Source organism: Bos indicus, chromosome 4 (genome assembly GCF_029378745.1).
Source record: "Bos indicus isolate NIAB-ARS_2022 breed Sahiwal x Tharparkar chromosome 4, NIAB-ARS_B.indTharparkar_mat_pri_1.0, whole genome shotgun sequence".
In the NCBI taxonomy this organism is placed as follows: Eukaryota; Metazoa; Chordata; class Mammalia; order Artiodactyla; family Bovidae; genus Bos; species Bos indicus.
In genome coordinates, this window is record NC_091763.1 from 75,250,107 (window position 1) to 75,271,947 (window position 21,841).

General features: G+C 50.5%; 1 protein-coding gene across 11 annotated transcripts in view; it reads left to right on the forward strand.

The window, feature by feature from the left end:
* The window catches only part of TNS3 (tensin 3), a 222,781-nt gene that overhangs the window by 149,533 nt on the left and 51,407 nt on the right, over positions 1–21,841 (forward strand). For all 11 annotated transcript variants that reach the window (XM_019958904.2, XM_070787988.1, XM_019958902.2 and 8 more), the window contains one exon: positions 6,569–7,828. In XM_019958904.2, the coding sequence (XP_019814463.2) occupies positions 6,569–7,828 (1,260 nt within the window). The remainder of the gene's footprint in view (positions 1–6,568; positions 7,829–21,841) is intronic.

A 21,841-nucleotide genomic window follows, 5' to 3' on the forward strand; every position in this document is an offset into this window, starting at 1 on the left:
CAGCCTCAGAACACGGGCTCCTGTCCCGACAGCGGACCGTTTTGGGAGTTAGGGAGGAAAGCAGAGTGATTAAGTAGTTTCTAAGGAGTGTGTGTGTGTGAGAGAGAGAGAGGGAGAGAGGGAACTGAAAAGAAAATATTTAGGCAAATTCCTTTCCAAAATTAAATTGTTAATTTCACATTAAAGTGGTTGGTCAGGTTTAGAATTCCAGTGTTTTAAAAAAAAACAGAAAGCATGGATTTGGGAGTGAAACAGAGGTAGAGTTGCATTCCAGATGATTCCAGTAACCGTTTATTATATTAAATGTTAGCATAACCTCTCTGAGCTTCTGTGTTCTCATCTTATAGAGGGTTCTTTACCACTAGGGCCACCTGGAAAGCCCGTCCTGGCATAGAGGAGATTCTTAAAAAGAACCTCTGTCTTTAGAATGTCAGCCCTATTGCAGGAGAGGGCTGTTTCCTGTGTTCTGTCCTCCACTGATGAGAAAAATAATGATTCTTTGTAACCTCACCTGGATGTAGCCACACCTGAGAGCAGCGGCTCCTGGAAACATCCCTTCCTGCAGTCTTGCTCTTTCTTTCTATCTCTGCTGACCCATCTGATGCCATGAGATGTGCCTGACGCCCTCCGTCTCCTCTCGTTCCTCTCCGTATTCCCCAGGCTGGTTCGTCCCAGCACATCATCGGGACTCTGCTGAGTATTCCATTTCAGTCTCCATTAACAACTAACTGGCAGCCATGGCCAGTGCTTAGTAAACGCTCATGGACATTTCCTGGAGAGGAGTTTTCTATTTTTCCCCAGTGAAGACTTGCAGGGAAGATACTGTTGGTGCTTTTGAAATGAAAAGTTACTTTTTAAAGTAAACCTTTCACAAAGGTAAAACATAAGATTCATTGATTCAGTATTTGAAAGAAAGAAAGATTTCAGCGAGCTTAGTGTATCTATCAGGTTTTCTCTTTTGTTTCAAATTGATTTTTTTGTTGGAAGCAGGGCTAGGGGACAGTTGAACTTCGTACAGATCAGTTCTGTACCTTTTTGGGGGCCGAGTGGTTGGTACTTGAATGGAGGTGAAGTTGAGATGTTGCCTTCCCTTTGGCCAATTCTTCACATACCTGTGAGCACATACCTTTGAGCACAGGTGGGCATTGGTTAATCTGTGTTCAGCCAGGATAGGAAGGAATGTTTTCATTTTCTTCCTGTCCCCTTCATTTTCTTTGCTTACTTTTGAAATATTTTGGGTGTGTCTCTTTCCCTCCTTGTGAGATAGCCCCTGCTCAAAAGTCAGGTGGGAGTGGGCAGGGAATCGTCACAGGATAGCAGGGGTAGAGTGGCGAGTCTGTCCTGCAGCCTCTGCCCTTTAATGAGGCAGGGAATGTCCTCTGGCTCTTTTCTTCCATCTGTTTTTTTTTTCCAGCTGGGAACCTCCCTGGTGTGTCTTTCAGTGGGAGCAATCGGAGCTGTAGTTACGTTTGATTTTTAACCAGGCCCTGGCTGCAGGGAAAACATTACCAGATAACTCACAGGCCACCTTTTGGAAGGGGCTCTGGGTTTTGTTCAACGGGGTGGGGACAGTGGGAATGGACGGGGCACAGCAAATGGTTGATCTGCACTGGGACAGGTAGAGGCTCTCTCTTGTCCTGCATCTGCAGCAGAAACACTGGGGGTCCTGGGAAGCTCACATCCCAGTCTGGAGATCGGGGTCTCCATTTGCAGAATGAAGATTAAGTCCCTTCAAAATCCCCATGAGCTGGAAGCACAAAATTATAACATGTCATTTGAATATACGAAAGGATGCAAGGGGCAGATGAAGTGAACGACTCTGCCTTCCACCCTTCACCCACCCAGTGGCTCTGATAGCACTCTGCATTCTGTGATGGAGCAGAGCTTCACAGCCCCAAGCCTCCTTCACCTGAGGGGCCCCACCCTCCCTTCCGCTGGGGGCTGGCGATGGTGGCGGTGGTGGGACCCCAGCCCCAGCCCTGCCAAGCATCACAGAAGTGAGTTTGGCTTCATCAGTTCTCTGAAAATTATTTGTTGCATCACTTCTCCAAATCTCATTAAAAGGGGTACTTTGCCATCAGTTATGTCAGAACGTCCTTGAAAACTGACCACAGTTTTAGGGGGCTTCACAGAATGGGTTAGGGCTTGTGTCTCATTTTCCATGGAGGGTTTGGCAGTGAGTCATGCAATGACTTCCTCCCCCAAGCCTCCCAGGTAACTTTTGTCCCCGGTGATTCTGTTTTCATTGCTCTCACCCTGCAGTTTTCACATGGGGTCTCAGAAAACAAAATTCCAGCACAGTGTGGGCAAGGTCACTCTTCTCCAGGTGTGGTTTAGAGGGGCCATACATGGGTGGGGACACCCTGCCCACCCTGCAGCTGTGGGAACTAACCGACTCACAGGTGGCAGGAGGATGAAGGAGATGGGGAGTAGCAAAGATTCTGTGTCATTGTTATGCACCTGTTGTATGTCAGGACCCTATCACACCCGCAGTTCCTGCGGCCGCACAGATAGCATTCAGACGTCCCTCAGGCCTCTGCCTATCTGATAGGCACATTGAGTCGTGTTTAGGTTCACAACTCTTGTTTTCATTGACATTTTGAAACCCTCACATTGACTTCCGCACCTTCCCAGTCTTATTGGGTGGCATTTGAAGGCCCACTCGGTGGATCTCTGCAGTCTACTTGGGGGAGAGGTTGTTTTGGTGTCTGGGAGTGGAGACCTTCGGGTTGCAGGTGGTCAAGGGCTGTGGGCACTTCTGCCATCAGACCCTTGTTTATTTGTTTGACTGTCGTTAGTTTCTTTTTACCTGCTAAGACAGCGGAGCATCTTTCCAAAATAGTTCCCTAGGTTTTGTCATGTAAGAAGCAGCCAGAACATTCAGTCTCTCAGTACTCAGGGCTCACTGGGGGGTCCCTAATGCTGGGGATACCACAGGTATCCCCAGATACAAAAAACAGATCCCTTCCCTCCAGGAGCCCATGTTCTTGTGGGGGAGACATTGGTAAGTCTGCAGTATATCTGGCTGTAGGTGCGTGCCGCAGACAAACACCCAGCAGAGACAGAAAGGAAGGTCCGGAGAATCCACACTGAGGAGGTGAGAGAGCAAGCCAAGATGGCACTGCAGGTGGAGAGCAGCATGAGCAAAGGCCCTGGGCAGGTTGTGCCTGCTGTGGTCTGAGTGGTGAACAGGAGAGAAGTGAAGCAGCACAGTCAGGGGATGCCAGGCCTTGTCCACCATGGAAGGAGCTTTTAATAAGTGCGGCTACTCACATGAGTCTAGGCTTCCCTGGTGACTCAGTGGTAAAGAATCTGCCTGCCAATGCAGGAGACGCAGATGTGGGTTTGATCCCTGGATCGAGAAGATCCCCTGGAGGAGGACATAGCAACCTACTCCAGTATGCCTGGAGAATCCCATGGACAGAAGAGCCTGGCAGGCTACAGTCCATGGAGTCACAAAGAATTGGACCTGACTGAGCAACAGCACACGTGGACTCACGTATTAGGAGCCCTGGGCCTGTGTTCTTTATATATGTTCTCTAATTCTTACAAGTGTCTTGAAAGATAATACTGTTTATTCCCTTTTATAAATCAGGGGCTTGGACAGTCTAAACGTCATGACCAGGAACGCACAGAGTAAACGCAGAGCAAGAATCCCACCTGCAGATTCAGGGAAACTCAGTCTGAGTCCTTCTGTGGAGAATGCAGGGCAGGGGCAGTGGGTGCCAGAGGCCCCTCTTCCTTCTTGCCCCCCACAGCCCAGGATCACAAAGCGTGGTGCAGCAGGGAGGCCCCTGGACAGGCCCCCCAGAGGCCTGGCGCTGCCTTTGGGAAGATTCAAGCTCCTACAGAGTGATTTAGAAGTTTCGGTGGGTCTGACTTTGAGGGCTCGCTGATTTGGTTTGTATACTTTTCCTATAGATATAAAATGTACTGGACATTTTCCACCATAAAAAGTAACCTGCACGTGTGGTAGGAAGTTTAGAAAGGAGTCTGTGGTGGGGTTTGGCTCCATCCCTCACTGCATACCCTGCGAAGCTCTGAGGGTCCATGAGACCAAGGCCTAAATGTTCCATGCCCGGCCTCACACAGAGCCGGTGTTTTGTCAGCGGCAGTCGAGTTGTTTTTAATGTGCTTATTATTATTTTAAGATTTCTAATACTAATAAAAACAGTCAGATTGGGATTACTCGTAACTCTGCAGCCAAGGGAATATCCTGCCCTTTTCCACTTCCTGCAGGCCCTTGTGGACTATTCTCCATGTGGGGCTGGCCATGGGGCCCTACTCAAACAGCTCATTCTTGGCTTCCCTTTTTCCCTTAATTCATTGTGCCAGTCCGTTTTCATTCAGATTGAGGGAGGAGGACTGGAGTCATGGACGCATGGACATCTGTTTCTAGACATTGCCAGCTCCCTGCTGGCTATGAGGCTAGTGGTCTGCCCTGGCCACCCCTGGGCCTGGCGCTGTCCACCCCTTTGCTCTGGGGGGATTGAGATTCTCACGGAGCAAAGTGTCTTCTGCTGCTCGCTCAGCAAAGCCAAAGGGGAATACCTGATTCCCCAGGTCTTGCCTTATTTTCTTGGCCACAGCTGGTGAAGAAATGAGATGAAAGCTGCTTATCTGTGTACTCTGACTTTCAGTGTCTGTGTTCGAGTTTCATGTAGGGCACAGGCACCCCCTGCTTGTGCACGGTTGGGGCAGAGGACTTGAACTGGTATCTGTCTTATGCTCCAGCTCCCACTTCACCCACGGGCTGTTCTGTGTGAGCCCAGAACATCCTAAACATGGTGACCTAGTGACTCACACATGGGTCAGTTTTTCCCTTTCACAGCGGGAGGGGTGACGTTTGCAGGTGTCCCCTAACTTGGGGCGCTCATTCCGAGGTCCTCGTGTGCGGAGCTGGGTTCAGCAGCTCCTCCCCCTGGCACCTTCAGGTCACTCACTGCTTCCACGCAGAGCATCATGACCGGCTGCCTCCTCTCTGTGGACGGGGCAGGGCAGCAGGGATGCCAGCCAACTGAGCCAGAGAACCTGGGTTTTGGTCCCATCTGCACTTCACAGCAGCTCCCCAACCTGGGAAAGTTACTCATGCTCTTTCAGCCTCAATTCTTCATCTTTACAAAGGGAATATGCTAGAAAGTCAGAGAAAATACAGTTGAGTGCATACCCCGTGATTGGTGCTCTGTGACCACCAGCTGTCACTGACACCATTCCCTAATGACCCTACGGCTGCATCTAGTTCCTGCCTCTTACTTTGACGCTCACGTCCAGTTGTCTGTCTTGCAGACTTGGTTTATTTACTGTATTTTGTGTATCATTGCTCCCCCTAGCCTTCCCACCAGGCACTACATTAAAAGGAGGGTCCCTAGGGTCATACCAGCCTGTATCCCTGTGTCCAGTGTCCCCCATCACTTCTTGCTCTGCTTCTTCCTCTCGTGCACAGTTGGGATAAGAAGGAAGCTGGAGTCTCATGTGCTCTCAGCGTAACAGTGCAAGTTACCCCACAGGCTCTGTCCTGGAGTGTCAACCCTGTGTTTTTTTAAAAAGCTGAAACCTGCCGATGGAGTGCATCAGGGCTAGAGCTGGGTCCCTCAGAGCGGCTCCAGGCCCAGTCACCGCTGGAATGCAGTGGCTCCTGGGGCCGCAGACACGGGTCAAGCCCTCTGCGGCTCTGTTATTGTGGTCTGCCTGCAGTTTCACAGTTGGGAATACAAGGAGGCAGAGGAGGATGCAGTGGCGAGGTGCTGACCGCGAGCTCTCTTGTGCTGTTGAGTGCCCTCCCAGCTAGCTCTTTGTTGTGAGCCAGTGAGTGGTTGACTGCCGCCGCCAAGGCCGTAATTAATAATAGTGGCAGAGGGTTCCACTCTTCCCATCTGTGTTGGAGGCCTAATTTTGTTTTCCTTGGCCGTCTCTGTGCATGGAGATCAGTGGTTACCCCTCTGTGTTTTGAGGTCCTGCTGTGCCTTCGTGGGCACCTCCTTGGCCCAAAGATGCTGCACTTCCAGGAAGGCAGGCCGGAGACCAGTTTCTGTGCTTTCTCTTTTTGTTGAGCTACATATTTAGATTTTAGCAGATCTCAGAAGGTTGAGGACAGCAGGCACCTATGTTAGATGTTCAGTTTACTAAGGATTTGTTACCCAGGCCCCTGGAAGATGCCTTGTAGGTGCTGACAGAAGCTCTCTCCTGTCTTATATGCACAGTCCATTCTGAGTCTTGGAGACTTGTGAGTGGAGCTGTGCTCACCATTCATACTACAGATGAAATGAACAGTGAGCCCTCGAGGCAAGGCGACTCTGAGTGTGAAGAAGCCCAAAGATTCTCTAAATGACCCTTCTCTTTGCATAAAAAGGTAGGGCCTGAAGATGTTTGATTATTCAGATTTCTTTGTGGGCATTTGCTACGCAGGAGTATATGTAGAATTTTTGGATTCTAGCAGAGTCTTTGGCCCTGAGCGTTCTAAGTTATGAATTTGTTTTATTTGTTCAGTCAAAATATAGATGTGTTCTAAGAGCCCAAAGCCCCTTTTCATCTTTGACTTACAGTCTGTCTCTCGTTGTCTCCCCACCAGTGCTGCACACACAGGGCCCCGTGGACGGCAGTCTTTACGCCAAGGTGAGAAAGAAGAGCACTTCAGATCCCAGTGTCCCAGGCGGGTCCCCCGCTGTCCCAGCCGCCAGCAGCCCAGACCACAGCGATCACACCCTGTCTGTCAGCAGTGACTCGGGCCACTCCACAGCCTCTGTGAGGACCGACAGGACCGAGGAGCACCTGACTCCCGGATCCAAGAGGGGCCTGAGCCCCCAGGAAAAGGCCGAGCTGGATCAGTTGCTCAGTGGCTTTGGCCTCGAGGATTCTGGAAGCCCCCTGAAGGATATGAGCGATGCTCGCAGCAAGTACAGCGGGACCCGCCACGTTGTACCGGCCCAGGTCCACGTGAACGGAGACACCACCCCCAAGGACCGAGAGACGGACATCCTGGATGACGAGATGCCCAGCCACGACCTGCACAGCGTGGACAGCATCGGGACCCTGTCCTCCTCGGAGGGCCACCCGTCAGCCCACCTGAGCCCCTTCACCTGCCACCAGAGCAGCCAGAACTCCCTCCTGTCTGATGGATTCGGCAGCACTGCCGGCGAAGATCAGCATGGTGCTCTGGCCCCAGATCTGGGGCTCGCCGCGGAGCCCCTGTTCGAGCGAGAGCGGGCTTTCGGGAGCCGCGAGCCCAAGCAGCCACAGCCTGTGCTCAGGAAGCCCTCTGTGCCTGCCCAGACGCAGGCCTACGGGCCGAGCAGCTACTCCACGCAGACCTGGGTGCGCCAGCAGCAGATGGTGGCCGCTCACCAGTACAGCTTTGCCCCTGACGGGGAGGCCAGGCTCAGCGGCCGTGGTGCAGCAGACAGTTCTGGCCTGCTGCAGACACAGCCTAGGGTCCCGCTCACCCCCACTCGGGGGGCCAGCAGCAGAGTGGCCGTCCAGAGGGGCATAGGCCCTGGGCCACATCCTCCCGATATACAGAGACCGCCTCCTGGCAAAGCAGCCTTCAAACCCAGGATTCCAGATGTCAAAGTCGTGAATGGTGCTGGCCCAGAGCTGGGCACAGACCTGTCCCCAGGCTCACCCACCCTGGACATCGACCAGTCGATCGAACAGCTCAACAGGCTGATCTTGGAGCTGGACCCCACCTTTGAGCCCATCCCCACCCACATGAACATGCCGGGCAGCCAGGCCAACGGCCCCATGCCCCCAGACGGCATGGCAGGCGGGCTACGGGCCAGTGGCCGCCTGCAGGACACAGGAGATGGCCCTGGCAGGGCCCCAGTGAGGCAAGGTGAGCTGGGCTTTCATGGGATGCACACTTGCCTGTCTGTGTTTTATAGAATAAGGTTTTATGGAAGAGCTCCGGGCTCGTCACAGAGTCTGAAAGGGGGGAATGAGGAGGACACTTGGGGCCTTGGGCACAGTCTTGTGAGGACAGGCAAGTGACCACACTGTTCAGGTGTGGACGGTGGCCACGAGCTGGCCACACAGGGAGTGGGGAGGCTGTTCATGGGGCATCAAGCTCGAGCTAGAGAGAGAGGGTCATGGGGTGGGTGGAGGCGGGGAGTGGGAGAAGTGATGGAGGGGTAGGTTCTGGAGAGTCGGGGCCTAGAGGCTTGTAGGGATCCCAGCCACCACGGCAGGCTGCAGGGTCCAGCGGCAGCCCCAGCACAGCAGGGATGCGGGCCCTGAGGGCGTCCCTGTGCACCCTTCAGCCTTTGGGGCTCTGCTGCACAGGAGGCGGGCACTGTGCAGGCGCTTAGAACGTGGCTTGTGCAGAGTTAGGGCCAGGCCTTCCTGCCCAGCTGCGAGACCTTGGAAGGCTGGGGGTGGCTGTAGCGGAGAGAGATGATCTCTGGGTGTATGGCTGAATGGATGTGAGAGCAAGCGTTGGGTTCTAGCCTGTGATAGGCTCTCCATGTTGGAGAGGCACAGGCTGTGGGACCAGGGCGGATGCCCCGCAGGCTGTGGGCACTGGGACAGAGTGGGTCAAGGAATAGTATGTGAGGACATCGGGGGAGTGTGTGTATAGAAGCTTCCACACAGAGGAAATGGGCCAAATCAGGTATCCAAACCTGAGTGCTGCTGAAGTCTGGGGAGGTTAGGGAGGGGTGGAGCTGCAAGGACCCAGGGGTCACCTTGGGGTCGAGAGTGTGGTGACCAGTGAGACCAGGCCTCCCTGTGTTGGTATGTCGGTGTGCATCCACATCTTTGGTGTCAGCTGGTTCCCTAAGGATGCTGCCTCTAAAAGTGAAGATGGGAGGTGGGATGCAGGAAGGATTCTGTAGCTTCCTCCTAGTCCTGAGTCCAACCCCGAGGGCTGAGCCAGGGTCACTGATGGGGCAGGAGTGCTGCTCTTGCCGCTGGCATTGTTCTTGGCCCTTTCATCTTCTCAGGCCCCTCAGCTGCAAGGACAGATCCCGTCTTACAGTTGATTTTCCAGAGGTGTCAGGACGTGGCCTGACCAAGGTCTCATAGGTGGTTCTCAGTAGAGCGGGACTCAGCCCTGTGGCTGCACACAGAGGCCCTGCCTGCTTTGCAGTAAGACAGGGTGGATTTCAGACCCAGCCAGGTCCCAGATGGCTTGGGGAACCTGAGCTTTGCAGACCTCCATCCTGTCTAGCTGTGCGTTGGCTGACTGTGTGCTTTGGGTTAAGGGTGTGGTTTCTGAATTTCTCTTCGCTCCATCTATTAAACCCTATCACATCCCCGGGGATGGAAAGGTACAGGCAGTGCTGGTCCGCAAGCCCCTGAAGGGCACCTGGATCATAAGTGTGATGATGCTGTGACGTCCGGGCTTCCCTGGTGGCTCGATGCTGAAGAATCCGCTTGCGTGCAGAAGATGCAGGTTCGATCCCTGGGTTGGCAAGAACCCACTCCAGTATTCTTGCCTGGAGAATCTTGTGGGCAGAGAAGCCTGGTGGGCTACAGTCCATGGGATTGCAAAGAGTGGGGACACGACTGAAGCAACTGAGCTCGCACGCACCCTGTGACATTCATTTCCTTTCCCTGAGTACCTGGGCCCTTGGATATCAGAAGTTTGGGAGTTGGGAAAAACTGAGAGAACCTTCTGGGAATAGGTTATCAGACTTGAATATGTAGCTGTTGGAGTAGTTAATTGTAGCAACAAAACAGATGGAATGATTTGGATATATGAACTCATTTAGTCAGATACATTCAGGAGATTCTGAGTTTAAAAAAAGTTTCAGTGGGAACAAAGCTATCCGCATCCTGTCTCTTACCTCACCAAACCTACTTAAAAGGAATTTCTTGGAAAAATTAAAACCAGAAATCTTTTTTTTTTTCTTTCTTGTATTAAAACCTCCTTTGAGATTTGGAAGAGGTTGGAGGTGGCTGAGTATATGAAAGAGGGAAGGATTCTAAGCTCAGGTTACCGTCTGACAGCTTCCTTTAGTTCATTTGTTTTCCAGTGGATGGAACATAGTCCCAAATGACTCATCTGTCTTTTAACAGTAGAACATAGAGCCTGGGGTTTTAGAAAGTCCCTTCATCTCCTCCATCCTTTAGATAGCTATACTTAAATTACTTGATAAACTCATCACTGTAATTACTGGAATTTTAATTTTGATTTTAGATCTTTTCTATTTCCTGGTCTTATAAAGTAGTGACATTTTTAAAATGACATTTTTAAAATGTTGAATACTTCAACAGACCTGTAAAATTTCAGCAAATGTTAGGCTATTAATTATGCAAATTCAGTTAAGAGTGTTTATTAATCCATTCCTGTTTGTTAGGAATCTTGGGTATTTGTTAGTTTTCTTCTATACTTGTAAAACTATGGTGATGTCAGGGGATGAGGTATAAATAAACATGGGCACTAATCTTCAGAGACCTTCCTGAAATTTGGGCATGAGCTTCTGGTAGGACCCCTGAGCAGCGATGAATACCCGCCAGCTGGGCAGCTCACAGCTCACAGCGTGAGGACTGGCCTTCTAACTCAGAGTTCGGCTTTCAGTTTCAGAGCGAGCTCCTGTTTGAGGACAGTGCCAAGCCGGGAAGTGCAGAGCCCTGGAGACTCACACCACATTGATGAAAAGGATCTGGACAGTGTAGAGGGTTCTTGGAACAGTCTGCAAGCAGACTTCTGGCTTTTGTTCTGGGACGTCTTGTCTTGCTAGAAATCCCATCTAAAGAATGTGCATGTCTCTAGCTTTCAGCCCTTTGAATTGAGGTGGAGAGAGAACTTCCCTCTCTCCCTGGCTGGTGTAGAGGACACTGGAACCCATTTGATTTTAATATCAAAATGTCATCTGAGTATTTACATCTTTCAACTGCAAAAAAGCTAGATCAGCCAGCAATAGAAAAAAATTGCTAGATGGCAAGGAGAGTCAGCTAACCAACTGATGCTGAGATGTGGAACCTTTCAGAAGGTTCGGGGATGCTGCATCCTTGTGCTTTGAAGATGTTCAGATCCCCAGTGTACACATCCATCCTCTGGATGGGGGAGGCCAGGGCTGCCAAGCTGGACTGGTCCACATGTGGCTCTTGGCTCTACCACACTGAGTAGGAAGGGGACAATGAGTCTGAAAGGCTCCATGATATTTGCAGGACAATGGCTGTCACCCCACAGATGCATCGTCCCATGTCTGTGTGCCTGAGGCTCACCTTATTGATGTGGGTCAGTATCTGACCAGAGTGGCCTCATGTCTTGCATACAAATAGGAAATAAGCTGGAAAGTTCTATGACACTGTATTTTCTACATGAGACCCTCCTTGGCCTGCCTTGCATCTTGCCCCCAGATGCTGACTGCTGCAGAGTGTGTCTTAATTCTGGCTGTAGAAAAAGGTTTGTCACAGAGACGTTAGCATCCCGAAGTTAGTGAAATCCTTCACTCTTGGCAGATTGTGTCCTGATTATGAGAAAGACCACAAGTTACCTGGTGGTAGGGAGTTGGGGGTGGCATTACCTGGAACTCCTTCTGGGGATTGCCGCATGTCCTGCACAGCTCACATTGCACCAGCTCTTCAGGCAGCAGCATGTCTACCGTGGCTCTGGTTATTTCTGAGATGACAATTATATGCGAAGGCTAAGCATTTTCTGAGAAAGTCTGCCTGCAGTCAGCACAATAATAATGATGGTGAGGATGGTGGTGGTGGTAGCGTTAATGATAGTAGTGATGGTGGTGGCGATGGTGATGGTAATGATAGTGATGGTGGGGAGGGTGATGATGGTGATGGTGGTGGGGGTGGTGATGGTAAGGTGATAGTGAGCACTGCCACTCAGCACCTTCCCTGTTCTTGGTGCTGTGTCTGCATCACCCCTGACGTTCATTCCCAATGAATAAACAGGCTTCCCTAGAAGCTCAGCTGGTAAAGAACTCGCCTGTAATGCAGGAGACTCCAGTTTGATTCCTGGGTCAGGAAGATCCCCTGGAGAAGGGTTAGGCTACCCACTCCAGTATTCTGGCCTGGAGAATTCCACAGACAGAGGAGTCTGGCAGGCTACAGTCCATGGGGTCACAAAGAGCTGGACACAACTGAGCGACTTTCACTTTCATAGTGTATAAATAGCCTCCATCTGTCTCACTCTGCATCCTATGGCTGAGACCTAATTCCACTCAAATTCTGCTCCCAGATCAAAAAACCCCTGGAGGGCAGTGGCAGTGACTTCTTTTGTTTCCTGGCACATAGTAATGTTTGTAAATAGAGCAGACGTGGTGCTGGTGGAAGTGCAGGTGACCTTCCAAGAACTCATGTGTCTTTGCTGAATTGGCTTGGAGAACTTAGCGAGGTTCATCATGGGCTGTGTAGGAAGTCAGTCCTGGCTCTGAGACAAGAGAAAAGCCCTACAGTGGTGGAATCTCGGAAAGCCTTGGGAGGCCTTGTAAAATGGGGTGAGGTATGGAGGCGTTTCAGTCCGTGCAGGTGCCCAGCGCCTCTGCAGCTCCCCTGCTCTGAGCGGATACCGACTGTGCTTCAGCCACAGCCTGTCTGGGCGCTGCTGGGGCCTCGCGCTGCCCCACCCCCAAGGTCACCCAGCTGCACTGCATCCCTGCTCAAAAGTGGGTTTCTTAGATCACATCCTTTAAGTGAGGGGAGATTTCAGCTGATAATACCAAGCAACAAAAGGAATGACTCAGTATGTGAAGTTTCTGATTCCACGGATGGCAGGAGGCCAGCTCTCTTGCTCATACCTACGGGCTCCTTGTTTCCTATTGTCGAGATACTTTATTCATGGCACATCAACTCCCCCACCCACAATTGCCGGCTCCTGGCCGGCCTCATGTTCGGTTCACAGATGGCGCTAGGGCACTGTGCCAGCGCCCCTCTTGTGCTTCTGTGGACACAGTCATCCCTGTAGGAGTGCCCGTCCATGTCCAAGGTCTCATTTATGCTGAAGGAGAGTCACAGTGACAAGTATCAACTTCCAGTCCTTCATAGTGGAAAGCCCATCAATTTACATTATACATTAAATCCCAGCCAAAGGGAACCATTATAAGAACCCAAGGTCCTCAGCCATGGGTCCGCACCATGAGTGCGGGACCTCCTGAGCACAGGTGGGAGCTGTGGCGGCAGGAGCCCACAGGGGTGTGACAGGAGATCCAGGGGGCATCAGGGAGTAGAGAGCAAGGCCTTTCTGGGGGAAAGGTGGGTGTGGGCTCTGCAGACACTGGGAGAGACCGGGCCCAGGTACACGGAAGTGCAGGCGTGTTCATGGATCGGGAATCCAGGTGCACAGAGACGGAGGAGAAGAGGGAAAAAGGGGTGAGTGTGGACACAGAACACATCTGAGACAGAATGCCTGCCTTCAGTATTTCGTCTGTTCCCTGAGGCTGCAGACCCTGAGTCAGGGAAAAGTTTCCTGGGCTGACCCCAGCGTCACCTGGGGCAGCAGGACCCAGGCCTACCGTGGACCCCAGCCAGCTGCTGCAAGGCTTTGGGGGCAGCCCCTGTGCTTCCAGGGAAGCCAGGCTTCTCAGAACCAAGAAGACTCCTCCAGGATCGCCTGCTTTCAAGGCACTCCTGGTTCCTCTGGTTGAACGAGGTAGAAGATGACGTCCCGTCACAGAGAGGAAGCCTGAGGTCAGAGAGGGCGGGTGACTCAGACTCAGAGTTGGCCCATGGACCCTTCCTGTGTTAGTTCTTAGGCATTTCCGGGAAGAGGGTACCGGATCAGGGTCAGAACCTGCTGCAGACTGTGTGATCTGGGGATGTATTGAGCAGAGAGTGAGGGCTCAGGGCTTTTTTCTCCACCCTTAGGCCTTTTCTCATCACCTTCCAAGACAGGATGACCATTTGCCGGTCAGGGGTGGTCCTGTGTCCGGGGGCAGGACGTGGCATCTCTGCAGAAGCCGGCTGCAGTTCTGTATCCTTGGGTGGAGAGGACTTGGTAGGGCCCACCCTGGCAGCTGCAGGCAATCTCAGGAATAAGAGGGTGAAGGATGAGTTCCGCTGGTTTCCTCAGAAACACAAAGCGAAGCGCTAACTCATTGAAACTAGGTTTTGGTTCTCTTTGGGTGGGTTTAGATGGTGGGTGCTATGCTCACAAATCTAATGTAATCTGGATTCGGGTTCACTCATATTGTCTGAAGAGCTCTAGCAGAGTAGAGCTTAAGGAAATGTGTCTATACCTCCATATCTCTTCAGCATCTTCAGCTGAGTCACTTTTATTCAGTATTGCAAGATGAGAAAGTCAGAGATCTGTTGCAGAACAGTCTGAATATGCTTAACATTGAACTGTGCACTTAAAAATGGTCAAGTTGGTAAATGTAGTGTTATGTGTTTTTAACACACAAAAAAGGTGAATACATTTTAAAGGCTAGAGTAATTTCTTAATTGACCTGCTCTGTGTATGCATATTTGCATCCCTTGGAGTCTGTCAAAGTCATGGCTTCTACGTGGGTGTCTGCCCGACGCTGTCTCCCCCTCCACTTGCCTCTCTTCTTCCTTCCTTCCATGCACAAGGTCCTGATCACGCAAGTCTGGAAGGGGCTTGTGGTTAGAGTTTCTGGCTGCCTGCTGTGATCACAGTCCCTGGACCCAGTTAATCTAACTCTACCTTCACACCTGCCCTCTCACTGCACGCTGAAACCCCCTGTGCCTTCAGCTGTCCACTAGAGCTGTTCCCAGTGAGCAAGGTGGTGAGCGTCCTTGGGTTGGCGAAGGCTTACTGGGTACCCTCAGTGTCCTCATGACAGCTCTGGATGTTGATTTCAACCTGAGCTGGAGCGTATGTTTTCAGGCTGTGTGTCATACTGACCAATCTCAGTACAGCTGCAGGACGCCCTGGCCCTCAGGACGCACAGGAGCAGGGACCCACCGGGCACGGTGCTTCCCTCAGGGAGCCTGAGGAGGCCTGGAGCTCCATTCAGTGGCCTCCACCTCTCAGGGACTCTCTGGGTTGTCATAGGTCAGCCTAGGGTCACATCCTCTCTGAAATGCTTTCCCAACCACCATCTCTTCCGCACGTGTCCAGGCTCACCACCCATCTCCATGGAAAACACTGACCTGTGACTATCTCTTTGCTCTTCTATCACCATCTGCCCCACCTACCCCACGCCAGTCATGAGCTCCTGGAAAGCGGGAGAAACCAAGAATTATGGTTGCGGGGGAGGAACTTCCTCCTACCCAAGCCTACCAGGGTAAAGGAGATTGTGGAGCGATGGCCAGTGAACCCAGGCTGAGGGCTTCTGGTGATGTTTCTGGGAAGGACTCTTGTTCTCTCTTTTGCCAGAGGCAAAACTGCACTTTCTCCACCTGTGAGGTCCTATCACTGGAGGTGAGTGGTAGGCGGGGTATTCAGGTGCCATCCGCAGTCCAAAAGGAGGGTCCCGCCTGGGGTTAGGACAAGCCATGACCTTTCAAACTGATGCTTTAGGACCATGAAGAGCGGTGGACGAACAGATGCTCACAAGCGCACATTTGTGATGGAGTTGGCCTGCCATGTTGCAGGGAGCTCTGCATACTTCTAATTTGGGAAAGATTTTAGAGTGAGAGATGCATGGTCATTGCTGGAAGCTGTTGTTGCAACTACTTACTTTTGTTGCATAAAAAGCATGTTATAAATTTGAGAGTTCATGAATCAGTTCCTTTTGCTCCAGTGACCCTCACTGCACCAACAGGCGGATTTGAGTGCCCCAGGCGGTCACCCTGACGGGCGTCTCCCCACATTCCTGAGAGGCCTGCAGGTGTGGCCTCTTCTACTTGCTCTGCACCACCTGGGCCTGCAGCAGTGATTCTCAACCCCTCAGGCCCACCATTCTGTGTTTAGAACATCTGTTATCTGATGCCAACTTTACTACCCTGAAATCAAAGTCACAGCTTATGTAAACTACTTAAACAAATTTTTTTTAAATACATGTAACACCCTAACACTCATGTTAAAGGATAAATTTTTAGAAAAGCGATTTATTTAATTTAGTGTTCATCTTAAGGTGAAAACCCTCAGGCAGGCCAGCCTAGTGAACAAAAATCATCCCCTCAGATCTTTTTTTACTGGGGAAAAATGCATCTATTGTAAAATTTACCATTTAACCATTTAAAATGTACAATTTATGGCATTAAGTCCCTTCACAGTGTTGTATAACCATCCCTTCTATCTAGCTCCAGAGCGCTTCTGAAACTTCAAAAGGAAATCTGTACTCAATGGCAGTCACCCCCATTCCCCTCTCTCCCAGCCCCTGGGAGCCCCAGTTTGTTTTCTGTCTCTGGAGATTCTCCTCCTCTGGGCATTTCACATAAATGAGATCATAGGATATGTGTCGCCTTTGCAGTCAGGCCTCTTTCATTCAGCATAAGGTTTTGCAGGCTCACTCGTGTTGTAGCGCAAGGCTGAGTGGTATTCAGCTGCATGGACAGCCCATACTGTGCTTATCCAGTCATCTGTGGATGGCGACCTTTTGGTGACTGTGAATAGAGCTGCTGTAAATGTTCACGTATAAGTATTCATTCAAACCCCTGGCTTCCCTGGTGGCTCAGACGGTAAAGAATCAGCCTACAATTCAGGAGACCCAGGTTCAATCCCTGGATTAGGAAGATCCCCTGGAGAAGGAAGTGGCAACCCACTCCAGTATTCTTGCCTGGAAAATTCCATGAACAGCAGAGCCTGGTAGGCTACAGTCCTTGGGATCACAAAGACTCGGACATGACTGAGCAACTGACACTTTTCATTCTTTGGGGATAATACCCAGGAGGGGAACTGCTGGACCATGTGGCAGTTCTTTGGCTAAGTTGCCAAGAAGACGCCCCCTCAGATATTTGAAAGTCTGCTTTGGTGACCCCTGGCCTCTGGTATGGATGGCTTGTTTCCAGAAGCTCTTCCTCGTGTGTGGTAGAAATAAGCTGGTCAGTACAGGTGTGACTGACACTCACATATGCCTTCACTGCGGAGAAGTGTTAACTTATGTCATCCTTGGGTAGATAGCACCAAGACCCCGCCCTTGCTCAGGATAGAGAGGTTATGGCAGCTCCAGCCGAGACAGGCCTAGGAGTCACAGCTCTCTTGGCTTCTCTCTGCAAGTCTTGTGTGTTGTTTCTTCTCATGGCCCATCGGCCATTCGGGCCTAGGGCTTCATCTGCCTGCATCACCTTCCACTGAAGGTGGCCCCACAAGTGGACAGTCCTAGTGACCGTCCTGAGGTGCACTGTGGAAACATCACAGTTGCTGAAAGATGAAGTATGTGAGGAGAGGCCAGTAAGATCAAGTGATGGTAGTGGGTGGAAGGAGAAGGTAAGAATAAAATAAATTCAGATAAGCAAAAAGGAACTCAAACTCGGCACCAGCCTCTGCTGATGGTGTCTAAACGGGCAGGAGTCATGCAGGGGGCCAGTAGTGGTCTTGCCTTTTGGTTGCTGTGCTACTTTTTACATCTGTGCTGTAAATTACAAGCTTACTCTGGGTAAAACATGAGCATATTGCTGAAATTTCTTATAGTAGAAGGGAATGCTTCCTAGCTTTTTGGACACAATCAGTTTCCCTTTTAAATCTGTCGTTTTAGAGGAAATGCTACCATCTAACCAAGCACTTTGCTGTTCCCCAGTGGAAAGGATTTCCACTTTTGTAATCCAAATGGTAGGTGTCCTTTCCTCAGCCTCTTGGCGTTCCTTGGCTGGAGTCCGCTGGTCACATTCCTATAAGCACTTCTAAGGCTCTGGGGTCCGTTGGATCAGAGAGGGATCCCAGGGGGTGAGGCTTCTCCCTGAGCTCTTCAACATTATTCTGCACTCAGACTAGGAATTTCTAAAAGGCATCACCCAACCCTTTAAGAATATACCCTGCAGCTGAATCAGTTTGAGGAGGGAAAAGCTCCTTACGTCATTGTTAAATCATTCTGGGAACATTTAAGCTGGGGGGAGTGTTTGGGTTTCTCGTTGTCACTTTCCCTTTGCCACTCTCTCTTTAGAGGATGCACATGTTTATTTGAATGAGCTGAAATCAGGAGGCCTCAAACTTAACTCGGGAGCCAAATAATCCAGACAAATCCTTGGTGATTATTTTTGCTCCTAGGAAGGCGAGGGAGTTTCCAGAACCCACCATGCAAGCCTTGATGACGCAGGCTTCATTCTTATATGATCGTATAGAGATAAATAAATAGATTAAGGGCGCTTTACCTCGCAGTGCCCCAGATAGAAGACAAAGGTCATGTTCTAGGAGGTCATGAGTTTTCATTCACTCATCAGAGCCGGCATTTGCCACCTGGCCGCACAGCACACTCACCTGGGAACTGGACAAAATGCAGGTGATGAAAGTGCCCATGCAGCTTCCGCCTCCAGAAGGTTCGGTTGGATTGGCCTGGGTCGTGTCTCAGGGGTCAGAATTATCTTAAATGTTCCCCACTTGTGAAACTCCAGTGTGAATCCAAGATTGAGATGAGGCCTGGATCTCGAGCTTGTTTGTGTGTTGGAAACATAAGAGTTTATAAAAAGTGCTGACACGTGGACCTCATTCCTGAGGGTCGTGACTTCACAGGTAAGGGGTGAGGCCCTAGAGTCAGGATTTTTAGTGATACTAATGTTCAGTCACATTTGAAAATCATTGTTTCATATTCATGTTTCATCTTGGGGCTGTGGCCTAACCTTCTGGAGGCTGTTCTACTGTTCGGTGAGGCAGGAGAAATTCTACTTGCTGTAGAACTTCGAGCATGGATGGGTGTTCTGTGCCATGGTGCTGGGTGGTGACTCCTTGTGCTGGCCCCGACGCAGGTCCAAGCTTTATTTCAGCAGGTAGAAATAGAATAGAAATAGAATAGAATCTCACCTCGCTGGTTCTCAAGTTCATTTTTAAAGAGGATCAGATAGTTACCCAGATAAATCTGAATCTGTCCTAGCACAGTGCAGGGAAAATCTGTGTGCTCTGAGTTACCTATGACCATGTGATTTCACTCTATTGCATAACGGAGTTGTCTGTATTTAGGTGAAGAGTAGCCAAGGGGCTCCTGGCTACAGTTTTCTAGTGAGCGATCTGAGAATGTCACCTCTTGAACCTCCATTGGCTCAGTGGTAAATTGGCAACCATAGTGCCACCTTCCTAGTTAGGCTGTATTCAATCCCAGGTGCTAAGTGCTTCACGGGCACCCCACTTCTTGGCCCCAGACCCCCACTTCTCCAGGGCTCAGTGGGTATGTCTGGGTGCCCCCATATGAGGACTGGCTCTCCTGTTCTGTCTTCAGCACCCCCAAATTTTCCTGCACTCACTCCATGCCACTTTCTTGCGGTGGCCAGTGTAAGGCTGCACTGCCCTGATCCCGGCAGGGCTCCGTCCCTGTGAGTGGCCTGGATGACCGAATGGCCAAGACTTGCTTGTCTCTCACACTCAGCAAGCTCCCACATCCCATAGTGAAGCTGAGCCCTACCCCTCAGCCTGGCCTGGACTGAGGCGACATCGCGCAGACAGATGCACTCAGGCTCAGCACGTGTTATTTCTCTGTCCTTGACCCCGGCTCCACCCATGGATAAGGTGAATCATTGAAACACTGCGATTCTCAGGCCTTCGGGAGTAGTGATAAGGGGGGCACCTGAGAACACTTGCCCCCTTTCCAGCCTGGATAGGTGGGTCCTGAGGCCTGGTGTGTATCATGTCCTATGTCAGGAGGAGAGGAGAAGGATCTGAAGACATCTGATGTCCCTGCCCAGCGTAGGGACTGGCTGGAGTGGGCCGTCTCAGGTTATATGGCCACTGCAGACCATGTCATGGTGCTGCATGTTGGTGGGAAAGTGAATCCCAAGGACAAGACTGGCAGGCAGCGTTTTGTTCAGGAAGAGCTGCTCCCCACCAGATCCCCCACAGAGACCCCTGGCTGAGAATGTGAGCGGGGCTTGTACGGGGACGTGCAGGTCACTGGGATTGTTGGTAACCCTGTGATCCTAGGTTTCCATGGTTTCTGTGCTGATTCCTATCGCTTTTGTGACTTGGAGGGCAGTGGGGTCCTGGGGCCTTTTCTGCTGGCTGCACCAGAGCCGAGCAGGGCAGGGGGCGGCACCGGATGCCCTTTGCCTGAGGAAGGCCCCAGGAGGGAGCAGTTTGCTGAGCCATCTGCAGGGACCCAGCCGTCGTGGGCACAGGGCTCAGTGCAGCAATTCTGTCCTGCTCTCAGTGTCTCCTCCTTCCTCTTTTTTTGGATTTGACTTCTCTGAGGGCATGCTCAGTCACTCAGTCATGTCCAGCTCTTTGCAACCCCATAAACTATAGCCCACAAGGCTCCTCTGTCTATGGGATTTTCCAGGCAAGCATACTGGAGTGGGTTGCCATTTCCTTCTCCAAGGGACCTTCCCAATCCAGGGACTGAACCCATGTCTCCTGAATTGTCAGACAGATTCTTTGGACTTCTGTACTGAAGAGGAAAAATTTGGTCATAGCCAGATTTATGAGTGGCTTCTTTACTACAGTTCTGAGTATGGGTTTGAAGCATTTCTTATATAACTGACTAAGTGAAATGGAATCAAGGCACTCCCTGGAGAGGATGGGCAGCCTGCCTCCAGCCGCTGGTGGATGACTCAAAGGGTGTGATCCCAAGAGGCACTCCCATCCGAACCTCGAGGACTCTAGTCCTGCTGTCTGTAAATTAGGGTAACTTGTACAAATCCTCTGAGCGTATTGGTGCAGAAAGCCACCTCCCATGGGATTGTCTCTGTATCTAATGGGAGGGTCCAGCGGACTTGTCAGAATGATGTTTGTTAATCAGACACCAGGCACGTTTGTGTTTGTGAATCTTCACACAGAAACTAAACACGGGTACAGACCTCAGGGACATTGAAGGCTGGGCTCCAGACCATTGCCATAAAGCAAATATTGCCTCAATAAAGTGACTCAGATATGTTTTTGGTTTTCGAGTGCATATGAGAGTTATATTTATACTATTTAGTACAGTCGCTCAGTCATGTCCGACTCTTTGTGACCCCGTGGACTGCAGCATGCCAGGCCTCCTTGTCCATCACCAACTCTCAGAGCTTTCTCTAACTCATGTTCGGTGAGTCAGTGATGCAATCCAACCATCTCATCCTCTGTCGTCCCCTTCTCCTCTCTCCTTCAATCTTTCCTAGCACCAGGGTCTTTTCTAGTAAGTCAGTTCTTCGCATCAGGTGACCAAAGTATTGGAGTTTCAGCTTTAGCATCAGTCCTTCCAATGAATACCCAGGACTGATCTCCTTTAGAATGGACTGGTTGGACCTCCTTGCAGTCCAGGGGACTCTCAAGAGTCTTCTCCAACACCACAGTTCAAAAGCATCAATTCTTTGGCTCTCAGCTTTCTTCACAGTCCAACTCTCACATCCATACACGACTACTGGAAAAACCATAGCTTTGGCTAGATGGACCTTTGTTGGCAAAGTAATGTCTCTGCTTTTTAATATGCTGTCTAGGTTGGTCGTAGGTTTTCTTCCAAGGAGCAAGCATCTTTGTAGTCTGTTAAGTATGCAAGAGTGTTATGTCTAAAAAAAAAAAAAAAAAAAAGTAGTGTTCATACCTTAATTTAAAAATACAAAACAAGAAAGTAATTACAATAGTAATATCAAAGGCCACTGAATACAAATTACCATCACAAATATAATAATGAAAAAGTTTCAAGTATTATGAGAATTACCACAATGTGACACAGAGATACAAAGTGAACCAGTGCTGTGGGAAATGATGCAATAAATGTGCTGGATGCAGAATTGACACAAACCTTCCATTTGTAAAAAAAAGTAGTGTCAAGTGCAGTAAAATTCTGGAGCGTGCTATGTGTGGAAGGGCAGGTCTCAACCCAAGACCCCATTTTCCTCGTCTGCAAAAAGATGCAGTAGACCACCTTAATTTTGTGATTCTGGGATTTTCTCTGTAGCCCGTGTGCCCAGGCCTGGCTGTTGT